The sequence below is a fragment of the Convolutriloba macropyga genome, chromosome 5 (assembly GCF_964194025.1).
Source record: "Convolutriloba macropyga chromosome 5, txConMacr16.3, whole genome shotgun sequence".
Lineage (NCBI taxonomy): Eukaryota > Metazoa > Xenacoelomorpha > Acoela > Convolutidae > Convolutriloba > Convolutriloba macropyga.
Genome location: NC_134472.1, coordinates 27050045 through 27063312, shown reverse-complemented (window position 1 = coordinate 27063312; position 13268 = coordinate 27050045). Strand labels below are relative to the sequence as shown.

Below are 13268 nucleotides of genomic sequence, written 5' to 3'. Positions count from 1 at the left end.
ATTTAGGAAGGAACTGCACCCCAGTTTAATCCGAATAATTATTGACTGAAAGAATCAAGATATTTCCCAATCTAACATCATTTTGCTGCGCGTCCAACAAAAGCAATTAATTAGTCCATGCATTTACTACATTTGAAAAATATCATTTAGCAACATGAAAATTGAACACAAAAACTGATGAATCTTGTACAATTATTGAGTTAAATTTTCGAAAAAACCAGCAACAATCTAATTCTGAAGACTTCTTTAGTTAACGAAATTACATCTATAATTTTTTGGAGGTCTCAAAGGTTATGACAGCAGATGTAAGGTCTCTGAAAAATTTAGCAAAAGTTTTATCGAAAAGACTCTATCCTTCAAAGTAAAATCAGTAACAATTTTTTTGACAATTATATCAAATTTTAGCAAAATTGGCAAAAAAATTGGTCAAAAGATAAGGAAAATGTAAATAAAAACAACCCTATTCTGAATACTGTTCACAAAACTTTAAAGCTCGATAACTACCTGTAAAAAAAACAAAAATCAAAAAATCATTTAAAATCCATACTCTACGCTGGTTCGACTGAACAAAAATTGACTGAACAAAAAACCCATTTGAGTATTTAGTTCCTCCCCCCACAAATTGCTTGGAACAATAATTGGATTTTGTTTTCATTCTTCTTTTGGTAGCTATGAGGCCTATTCAATTTAAAGATTGTTCAACTTAATTCGCTTCCATTGGAGCTGAATTCATCCTGAAAATTGTCTTCAGTTTTAACATTTCTTCTTACCAAGAGTTTTGGCGTTTCATCGCATTCTTTTATTCGTTTTTACTAACTTATACAGCAGTCTCAATAACCATAGAAACCATCTAATTAATAGTAAACAACTGATTGAGTTGCTCTGATAACGCATTATTGATGCTGCCTTGCTTTTGTAACGAAGAGCTTGGTTTGAGAAAATGGATATTGCACTTTGGCCGTGATTGTTGTTTTTCCGTGTTGTTGTTATTGTTGTTTTTTATGTCTCGTATTCTCACTATTTGCAGGTCTCATCGGCTCTTTATTTCATCCTTTTTTAAAGAATTTTTTGTTCTCTGTTTTCTACGAATTTGTGACTCATACACCACTTGTGTCAGAATACTTTGTGACGTCTCGAAAGTTTCATAACGGTTTCTTATTTACACGGAAAATTTGGTCAAAAAAGTAGCGAGCGAGGTCGGAACATTACCGGTGACAACACATTGTCGACTTTGCTTCTCACAACTAAAATAGATTCAGTTTCTATAAACTTAGGGAGTTTTCGGCAGTAAAGTTAATTGGTTTTTGTATGAGACACAACTTTTTCATATGAGACGTACTATTTGGTAATGAAAAGCAAACATGCTGGCTCTACTCGACTCGAACTTCATAACAACAAAACTATAAGTATTGTTGGCTTGACCTTTCAAGGAATTCTTGCCATGTCAGTAGCGTGTTTTTAATTTATTTCTAGCGGTGTTTCTCATAAACAATAGTTTTCTGGAGAGAACAAAACACCAAGCTTCAAATTGTTTCTTGTCTCACAGAGTTTCGACAGATCAAGATAATATATGGGATTGTTGTTTTTAGTTTCTTTGCAACGATATTTTTTTTAGTTATTGGATTTTACATGTGTCTTCTCTTCCTTTGAAGTCGTGTGACATATTCCAATTAACGACAGGTCTAGCTTGCTTCCATTGCACTTAAAAACAACCTGATGAATGCTTTCAGATTGATTGCTAATGTGTTGAAGGACTTTCAGATTACTTCTTTTCAAAAATATCACCGTAATTTTGTACTTTGCTTTTTCTTTTTGTCGACTTGTAACCTTGTGTCCTTGAGGACATCTCCCATCTGCTTTCTAGTGAATAACTGATTACTTTGTTCAGGTTATTTATTTATGATTTTTTTGCCTTTTTAATTGGGCGTTTTTTTTTAAAATGGAAATTGAGTTTTTGCCCTTTGTGTTTGTTTTTTTGTTGTTTGTATGTATGTTTTTATATTTTTCTATGTTGTTTTTTTTATTTTTGTCCAGTCAGGTTATCTCAACAGTGGCAAGTCTGATCGGCCTTCTAATGCAGCTTCTCTTGAGTTCATTTATTGTTTTGAGTTTGATGATTTTTTACTCGCACGTCAATTATTTTTGATTTTTGAACAGTATATGAATTCTTGAAAGCTTCCCATCTTTTTTTCAGTTGATTATGACAAGACAATTATGATATTTTTTAGTTATTGGATTTTACGTGTTTCTTCTCCTCCTTTGAAGTTGTGTGACATATTTCAATTAATGACATGTCTTGTTTGCTTCCATTGTACTTAATGTCAAACTAATGAATGCCTTCAGTTCAGGTTAGACTCTATTGATGCTATTTTGCCTTTGTAACTAAATGGTTATTTTTAAAATGAGTATTTAGTTTTGCCCTTTGTGTTTAAGCTTCATGTGTTGTTTTTGTTTTTATGATTTTCAATGTTGTTTTACTTTGAATTTTGTCCAGTCTGATTATCTCAATTGTGGCAAGTCTCATCGGCCCTCTAATGCAGCTTTTCTTTAGTTCATTTATTGGTTGGAGTTTGATGTATTTTTACGGGCAAGCCAATTATTTTTGAACAGTTTATGAATTCTTGAAAGCTTCCCATCTTTTTTTCAGTTGATAGACAATTATGTCAAAAATGTGGATGAGCGGAATGGGAAACATTATGCGCGAACACACATTACCGAGCCTCCGTTTTAATTGTATAGCCTGATAAATGCTTATTTTCGACCCTAACCCTATATCAGCGTAAAAAATTGCTATCTTTTAATTGTTGAACTTAGAATGCTGTCGGACTTGGTGAATAGATTATGAGCGGTTTGGGACGAGACTTTACCTGGGCTGTTTTTGTCCAAACACGCCGGAAGTTTCAGCAACTTGCTGATTTCATCATAAAGCAATCTATTGAAAGCAGCTGCCGAAAATATTCTCAGATTGGTCTGCAATCGGATCTTTTCCGGTTTTGCCCCCCGTACGTTATGCGCCCCCCCCCCCCCCAGTTACAGAGCGCGTCACGTGCTATTACATAGTAAATCACTATGTAAAAATATGGCACGTGCGTCGGGGGGTGGGAATGCAAATAATATGCGCCCAAAAAGCTGGGGGGGGGCACATAGGTAAAATATCCCCGCAACCATTTAGTCTATAAATGATCTTGTGTACATTTTAGGTCTAAATTTTGCCAACTATGGTCTTCCAAATGCAACCAGTGAAAGTTGTGGGACTGTAACCAATGGATATTCAGTGGACAGACAATTCAACTCCGCTTGTTTTCCACGGTTAGTGTTGCATGAGTAGTATAACGTGAGCAAAGCTGGGGGGGGGGGGGGGGTGTAAAAAGACGTACCTATGTATAAAGATTACGTATAGCCCATATTCCCTCAAATCCCAAAGACGTACCTCACAGCATGATACCCAAGCTGTTCACACGAGGGGATTAGCAAGATAATCCCTTGATATTAAATTAGTAAGGTCATTTACCCTTTCCCATGTTACACTTTAATAATGTAAATTTCCAAAAGTGTACCTCACAGCATGACACCCAAGCTGTTCACACGAGGGGATTAGCAAGATAATCCCTTGATATTAAAATTAGGTCATTTACTCATTCCCAAATTGCACTTTAATAATGTAAATTTTCAAAGACGTACCTCACAGCATGACACCCAAGCTGTTCTCTCAAAGGGGATTAGTTAGGTAATGTTTTAATATTAAAATAGATAGGGTGACTCATTTACACTACGTACGGTTTACGTGATTTTCAAAAAAGTACCTCACAGCATGATACCCAAGCTGTTCACACGAAGAGGATTAGCAAGACAGTGCCTTAACAAATTAGTAAGGACATTGACCCACTACCAAATTACAGTTTACTAATGTAAGTTTACAAAGACGTACCTCACAGCATAACACCCAAGCTGTTCACACTAAAGGGATTAGCAAGACAGTGCCTTAACAACGAATCAGTAAGGTCATTGACCCCCTTCCATTTTACACTTTAATAGTGTAAATTTTCAAAAGTGTACCTCACAGCATGATACCCAAGCTGTTCACACGAACGGGATTAGCAAGATAATCCTTCAATAATAATTTAGGATGACTCATTTACAGTTACGTACGACTTTTCAAAGACGCACCTCACAGTATGATATCCAAGCTGTTCACACAAGGGGGATAAGCTAGGTAATGTTTTAATATTAAATTAGATAGGGTGACTCATTTACAGTTACGCACGGCTTACGTGATTTTCAAAAATGTACCTCACAGCATGATACCCAAGCTGTTGACACGAAGTAGATTAGTAAGGTAATCCCTTAATAATATTATCCTGCGTAGATAAAAAATACCCAATTCTGTCTAAAAATTACCCAAAACTTGCTAAAAAGTACCGAATTCTTGACAAAAATAGAAAATTGTTACCAAAAATTATCCAATTATCACCAAAAAATACCAAATTCTTGCTTAGAAATACACAATTCTTGCCAAAAATAGCCAATTCTTGCTAAAAAATACCCAACTCTTGAACAAACACCCAATTCATGCCAAAAAAATACCGAATTCTGTCCAAAAAATACCCAAAACTTGCTAAAAAGTACCAAAAATTAGACAAACGTTATCAAAAATTATCCAATTAATGCCGAAAAATTCACAATTCTTGCCTAAAAACACACAATTTCTCCCAAAAATACCCAATTCTTGCTAAAAATATCGAATTCTTGAGAAAAACACACAAATCATGCCAAAAAATACCCAATTTTATCTAAAAAATACCCAAAAAATGCTAAAATATTACCCAATTTATGCTAAAAAATACCCAATTCTTTCTAAAAACTACACAAAACTTGCTAAAAAGTACCCAATTGCTGCCACAAAAAGCCAATTATTACGAAAAACTAACAGATTATTGCCAAAAAATATCAAATTATTGCTTAAAAATGCCCAATTCTTGCCAAAATACCCAATTCTTGATAAAAAAATCCCCAATTCTTGAAAAAAATGCCCAATTCTGACAAACACCTTTCCAAAACCTTAAAAGAAATTAACCAATACAGGTTGAAAAATAGCCATTTCTTACCAAAAAAACTACATTTTTGCCCAAAAAAAACCTAATTCCTATCAAAACCAAAACAATTCTATTAAAAACTGTCCAATTCCTGCCACTTATATTTACCAAAAGTAGCTGAATCTTGTCAAAAACACTCAAATTTTACCCAATTTTCTTTAGTATTGTCGAAAAACACCCAAATTATAAGCAATATAACAAAATTTTTTCAAATATTTATCCAAAATATATCAAAAATTATACAACTTGCCATCATCATTATTTATTTAAATTCATTCTGTCAATCCAATTATTTAGTGATCTTACAAACATCATTTTTTGACATCTTCTTTTGTAGGAGCGAATCTTCTCAGGTGATCGATAGAGGTTTTATGGGCACAAATTTATCAGGAATTTTTCACTATCGTTAGAAATTAGTCGTAAATGTATCAATTAAGTCCTAACACCAAAAAAAATCACGTCATACTGTCTTCGAAAATACGGACAATTAGGTGATTTCATCCTTGCAAGGGAGCCGCTCATCAAAATGTAGGTAAACTAAGACGTATGATTACGACATTTTTGTGACTATGAGTTTGCTTATAGACCAATATATAAAAATTCACTCGGATTTTTTGAGCAGGAGAGAGAACTTAAATTCCTCTGGGATTGTGATGAATGGGAAATTTTGTCACTGACAGAGAGTTTTTATTGCAAGTAGAGAAGAAGAAAACGCAATTGACCCCAAGTTTGGCATGAAAAAAATTTGACAAGACAGCTCCTTTGTCGTGTTTTTCTACGGAAACTAGGCAAGATGCAAAGGAAGAGGTACAGGAAGCGTCGGCTGTTTAAAAACACTTCACTAAAGTCTGACGGAATCAACCTTAGTACAATCTAGCTTGCTGGTATGCCTCGCTATACTCTCTCTCACTTGACTAATGAAAAACTCATTACTAACCTCACGTGACCTTACTAAAAACAGAAATGACATACACACTAAATCATTTTCTACACAACTTTCATTGACTTAGCAAAATGTTTTATAAGATCTTATCGGCTACGAGGTTTTTTGTTTCCAATTCTTCTGTGTTTTAATTAAGTTTCATTGGCTCGATATATCGAGGTTAATTTTCAAGATATTTTAGTCATTTGTTTCTTTACCCTTACATTGTTCAGTTACCCTTATTCATCCAGGTTTTCTTATTTTCTGCTTCCAGATCTCATCTTTTGCTCAATTCACAAAACGTAACTACCAAAAGTAGTAGTTCCAGTCATATCTTTTTGGTAGTTTCATTCTTGTCAACATATTCAATTGTTACGGAAGCATACTTTCACGGTTTCCCGAAAATGAAAAACGCAAAAACTCTTTCTTATCAGCCTGTAAATTACGGGACAAAAATATAAATTCCGAATAAAATGACAAAAAATTTGCTCATGGAGGACTTATTGGTTAAGCAAGTTCCTTTCTTGACTTTTTCTTTACTAGATTGAAAGTTTTTCGATTACTTGCTGCACTGCACAATTCTGCCGAAGGGTCCAGGATACTGTTACATGTTACCAAATTTTCCCAGCTCATGTTTCATGGGTTAACTGGGTTAATCTTTTTCGTTCTAATTAAACTTTTCCATCCTCAATTTTTCAAAAGACTAGACTGCTAATCATTTTTTGATATTGTAATCTAGAAAAAGGAATGTCTCTCGTTGTATTTGATATTGAGTGCTTGGAGGGGAAAATTGTTAAGGAGTTGGGTGTTTTCAAGGACGGAATTGTTTTGGGATTCAGTTTCCTGCCACCCAAAGACTACCAACCTACTTTTCAAGCAAGGTGGAACACTAAAAATTTACATGGGATCAATTGGAGCAGTGGAAAACTGGAATATATTGAGTTGTCATCAGTCATTCACCGTTATTGTTCACCTACAACAGAATACTTTGCGAAAGGTTTGGAGAAATGTAATCTCCCCTGAAATTACTTGTGTAAAAATGTGGAGAATCTAGATGATCTTGGTTGTCCAAAAGTTTCCAAACTTCTCAACAATTTGGATACTGACTGGGATTGCAGCAACTATCCGTATCGACACGAAAAAACCTTTCACTGTGAAGAGAAGAAAGCTTATGCTTTCGTAATTTGGACTCTTGATCATTTTGATAACGTATAATATTTGTAATTTCTAATCGTATTTGTGATCGTTTTGTAATTAATTGTTTTTATTTTACTACTTTTTCAATCAGAGAAAGGTCGCATCGGAATATGATTAGCTCGCTGCAGATTATATGATGGCATAATAATGCTAGAAATTGACTAGTTTTCAAAATAATAATAGATATTTCTTTTGAAATTGGGAACCAAGAAATTTCAGTTTAAAAGGTCACAGTAAAATGAAATATTAAAAATTAAATTAAAAAAACATTAGAAAACTTCAAAAACTGGAGATTTGAAAAGGAGAAAAATTTTAAAAAAAATTTGTTGAAAACCTTATGTCAAAAACGATATTTTGAATCAACATGTATTTAAAAAAACGACTATAAAAAAATTAATTGAACAAAAGTAGCTTAAAAACATCAAAAACTAACGAACCGAAAATAAAAAAATCAATATACACGTTTTTTTTGTTTAAAACTTCATGTAATAAAAAACTGTACAATTTTCATTGTTTTTTATGTTAAACAATGCAAGATAGTGCCTTAAAAAATTAGTTTTAAACAAAAAACAATAAAAAAATATTAAAATGATAATGTATAAAGATTACGTATAGCCCATTTTACCTCAAATCCCGAAGACGTACCTCACAGAATGATACCCAAGCTGTTCAGGCGAGGGGATTTAGCAAGATAATCCTTAAATATTATATTAGTAAAGTCATTTACCCATTCCCATATTGCGCTTTAATAAGGTAAATTTCCAAAGACGTACCTCACAGCATGACACCCAAGCAGTTCACATAAAGGGGATCAGCAAGATAGTGCCTTAACAACAAATCAGTAAGGTCGTTTACTCCTTACCATATTACACTTTAATAATGTAAGTTTCCGAAGTCGTACCTCACGGCATGACACGCAAGCCGTTCACACGAGGGGGATTAGCAAGATAATCCCTTAATATTAAATTAGTAAGGTCATTTACCCATTCCCATATTGCAGTTTAATAATGTAAATTTCCAAAGACGGGCCTCAAAGCATGACACCCAAGCTGTTCAAACGAAGGGGATTAGCAAGATAGTGCCTTAACAACAAATTTGTTAGAATGAGTCATATTTTCACGAGAAGGAACTAGGGGTATTAGTAGGTATTGAAGAAACAGAGGGTATCCAACTGTTGGGACATAAGCTAATTACTCAATATCATGGGTCTTTTTTGAATTGGGTATATATTGAATTAGGTATTTTATTGTAAAATTGTGAATTGGGTATATATTGAATTGGGTATTTTTATGTAAAATTTTGAATTTAATTATTTTGTTTGAAAATGTTTTACTAAAATAGTTTTTAATCAAAGATTTCGTTTTGTACATAAGGTTTTTAACGAAAAATGTAAATTTTAATGTTTTTTTTTTATTTTCTTTTTTTCCATTTTCAGTTTTTGAAGTTTTTCCAATGTAAAATTTTCATTTTTATTGTTTTTTATTAAAAAATATTGTTTTACTAAAATAACTTTTTTTTCAAAAAATTCGTTTTTTACATAAGAGTTAACAAAAAATGTAAATTTTGTTGTTTTTTGTTTTTCTATTTTTACATTTTTCAGTTTTTGAAGTTTTTCAATGCAAAATTTTTAAATTAGTTTTTTTTCATTAAAAAGTGTCGTTTTACTAAAATAATTTTTTTTCAAAAATGTCGTTTTTCATATAAGGTTTTTAACAAAAAATGTAAATTTGGTTGTTTTTTATTTTTCTATTTTTACTTTTTTCAGTTTTTGAAGTTTTTTAATGTAAAATTTTCAACATAATTATTTTTTTATTAAAAAATGTCGTTTTACTAAAATACTTTTTTTTCAAAAATGTCGTTTTTTACATAAGGTTTTTAACAAAAAATGTAAACTTTGTTGTTTCTTATTTTTCTATTTTTACAATTTTCAGTATTTGGAGTTTTTTTTCAGGTAAAATTTTCAATTTAATTATTTTTTTCATTAAAAAATGTTGTTTTACTAAAATTTTTTTTTTCAAAAATGTCGTTTTTTACATAAGTTTTTTAACGAAAAATGTAAATTTTGTTGTTTTTTATTTTTCTATTTTCACATTTTTCAGTTTTTGAAGTTTTTTAATGTAAAATTTTCCATTTAATTTTTTTTTCTTTAAAAAATGTTGTTTTACTAAAATAGTTTTTTTTTCAAAAATGTCGTTTTTTACATAAGGTTTCAACCAAAAATGTATATTTTGTTGTTTTTTATTTTTCTATTTTTCCATTTTTCAAATTTTGAAGTTTTTTCATTTACAATGAAAAAACTTCAAAAGCTGAAAAATGGAAAAATAGAAAAATAAAAAACAACAAAAAATACATTTTTGGTTAAAACCTTATGTAAAAAACGACATTTTTGAAAAAAAAACTATTTTAGTAAAACAACATTTTTTAAAGAAAAAAAGAATTAAATGGAAAATTTTACATTAAAAAACTTCAAAAACTGAAAAATGTGAAAATAGAAAAATAAAAAACAACAAAATTTACATTTTTCGTTAAAAAACTTATGAAAAAAACGACATTTTCGAAAAAAAAAAATTTTAGTAAAACATCATTTTTTAATGAAAAAAATAATTAAATTGAAAATTTTACATGAAAAAAAAACTCCAAATACTGAAAATTGTAAAAATAGAAAAATAAGAAACAACAAAGTTTACATTTTTTGTTAAAAACCTTATGTAAAAAACGACATTTTTGAAAAAAAAGTATTTTAGTAAACCGACATTTTTTAATAAAAAAATAATTATGTTGAAAATTTTACATTAAAATACTTCAAAAACTGAAAAAAGTAAAAATAGAAAAATAAAAAACAACCAAATTTACATTTTGTGTTAAAAACCTTATATGAAAAACGACATTTTTGAAAAAAAATTATTTTAGTAAAACGACACTTTTTAATGAAAAAAAATTAATTTAAAAATTTTGCGTTGAAAAACTTCAAAAACTGAAAAATGTAAAAATAGAACAAAAAACAACAAAATTTACATTTTTTGTTAACTATTATGTAAAAAACGAATTTTTTGAAAAAAGTTATTTTAGTAAAACAATATTTTTTAATAAAAAACAATAAAAATGAAAATTTTACATTGGAAAAACTTCAAAAACTGAAAATGGAAAAATAGAAAAATAAAAAAAAACCTTAAAATTTACATTTTTCGTTAGAAACCTTATGTACAAAACGAAATCTTTGATTAAAAACTATTTTAGTAAAACATTTTCAAACAAAATAATTAAATTCAAAATTTTACATAAAAATACCCAATTCAATATAAACCCAATTCACAATTTTACAATAAAATACCTAATTCAATATATACCCAATTCAAAAAAGACCCATGATTTTGAGTAATTAGCTTATGTCCCAACAGTTGGATACCCTCTATTTCTTCAATACCTACTAATACCCCTAGTTCCTTCTCGTGAACATATGACTCATTCTAACAAATTTGTTGTTAAGGCACTATCTTGCTAATCCCCTTCGTTTGAACAGCTTGGGTGTCATGCTTTGAGGCACGTCTTTGGAAATTTACATTATTAAACTGCAATATGGGAATGGGTAAATGACCTTACTAATTTAATATTAAGGGATTATCTTGCTAATCCCTCTCGTGTGAACGGCTTGCGTGTCATGCCGTGAGGTACGACTTCGGAAACTTACATTATTAAAGTGTAATATGGTAAGGGGTAAACGACCTTACTGATTCGTTGTTAAGGCACTATCTTGCTTATCCCCTTTATGTGAACTGCTTGGGTGTCATGCTGTGAGGTACGTCTTTCGAAATTTACCTTATTAAAGCGCAATATGGGAATGGGTAAATGACCTTACTAATTTAATATTCAAGGATTATCTTGCTAAACCGCCTCGCGTGAACAGCTTGGTTATCATGCTGTTAGGTACGTCTTTGGGATTTGAGGTAAAATGGGCTATACGTAATCTTTATACATTATCATTTTAATATTTTTTTTATTGTTTTTTGTTTAAAACTAATTTTTTAAGGCACTATCTTGCATTGTTTAACATAAAAAACAATGAAAAACGTACAATTTTTTATTACATGAAGTTTTAAACAAAAAAAAACGTGTATATTGATTTTTTTTTCGGTTTGTTAGTTTTTGATGTTTTTAAGCTACTTTTGTTCAATTAATTTCTTTTATTGTCGTTTTTTTTAAATACATGTTGATTCAAAATATCGTTTTTGACATAAGGTTTTCAACAAATTTTTTTTTAAATTTTTCTCCTTTTCAAATCTCCAGTTTTTGAAGTTTTCGAATGTTTTTTTAATTTAATTTTTAATATTTCATTTTACTGTGACCTTTTAAACTGATATTTCTTGGTTGCCAATTTCAAAAGAAATATCTATTATTATTTTGAAAACTAGTCAATTTCTAGCATTATTATGCCATCATATAATCTGCAGCGAGCTAATCATATTCCAATGCGACCTTTCTCTGATTTAAAAAGTAGTAAAATAAAAACAATTAATTACAAAACGATCACAAATACAATTAGAAATTACAAATATTATACGTTATCAAAATGATCAAGAGTCCAAATTCCGAAAGCATAAGCTTTCTTCTCTGCACAGTGAAAGGTTTTTTCGTGTCGATACGGATAGTTGCTGCAATCCCAGTCAGTATCTAAATTGTTGAGAAGTTTGGAAACTTTTGGACAACCAAGATCATCTAGATTCTCCACATTTTTACACAAGTAAATTGAGGGGAGATTACATTTCTCCAAACCTTTTGCAAAGTATTCTGTTGTAGGTGAACAATAACGGTGAATGACTGATGACAACTCAATATATTGCAGTTTTCTACTGCTCCAATTGATCCCATGTAAATTTTTAGTGTTCCACCTTGTTTGAAAAGTAGGTTGGTAGTCCTTGGGTGGCAGGAAACTGAATCCCAAAACAATTCCGTCCTTGAAAACACCCAACTCCTTAACAATTTTCCCCTCCAAGCACTCAATATCAAATACAACGAGAGACATTCCTTTTTCTAGATTACAATATCAAAAAATGATTAGCAGTCTAGTCTTTTGAAAAATTGAGGATGGAAAAGTTTAATTAGAACAAAAAAGATTAAACCAGTTAACCCATGAAACATGAGCTGGGAAAATTTGGTAACATGTAACAGTATCCTGGACCCTTCGGCAGAATCGTGCAGTACAGCAAGTAATCGAAAAACTTTCAATCTAGTAAAGAAAAAGTCAAGAAAGGAACTTGCTTAACCAATAAGTCCTCCATGAGCAAATTTTTGGTCATTTTATTCGGAATTTATATTTTTGTCCCGTAATTTACAGGCTGATAAGAAAGAGTTTTTGTGTTTTTCATTTTTGGGAAACCATGAAAGTATGTTTCCGTAACAATTGAATATGTTGACAAGAATGAAACTACCAAAAGATATGACTGGAACTACTACTTTTGGCAGTTACGTTTGGTGAATTGAGCAAAAGATGAGATCTGGAAGCAGAAAATAAGAAAACCTGGATGAATAAGGGTAACTGAACAATGTAAGGGTAAAGAAACAAATGACTGAAATATCTTGAAAATTAACTTCGATATATCGAGCCAATGAAACTTAATTAAAACACAGAAGAATTGGGAACAAAAAACCTCGTAGCCGATAAGATCTTATAAAACTTTTTGTTAAGTCAATGAAAGTTGTGTAGAAAATGATTTAGTGTTTATGTCATTTCTGTTTTTGAAAGGTCACGTGAGGTTAGTAATGAGTTTTTCATTAGTCAAGTGAGAGAGAGAGTACAGCGAGGCATACCAGCAAGCTAGATTGTACTAAGGTTGATTCCGTCAGACTTTAGTGAAGTGTTTTTAACAGCCGACGCTTCCTGTACCTCTTCCTTTGCATCTTGCCTAGTTTCCGTAGAAAAACACGACAAAGGAGCTGTCTTGTCAAATTTTTTCATGCCAAACTTGGGGTCAATTGCGTTTTCTTCTTCTCTACTTGCAATAAAACTCTCTGTCAGTGACACAGTTTCCCATTCATCACAATCCCAGAGGAATTTAAGT

General features: G+C 31.0%; 1 protein-coding gene across 1 annotated transcript in view; it reads left to right on the top strand.

The window, feature by feature from the left end:
- Positions 1-13268, top strand: part of LOC142340326 (uncharacterized) — a 45001-nt gene that overhangs the window by 11451 nt on the left and 20282 nt on the right. The window contains exon 2 of the mRNA XM_075390901.1: positions 3201-3309. Within this exon, the coding sequence (XP_075247016.1) occupies positions 3201-3309 (109 nt within the window). The remainder of the gene's footprint in view (positions 1-3200; positions 3310-13268) is intronic.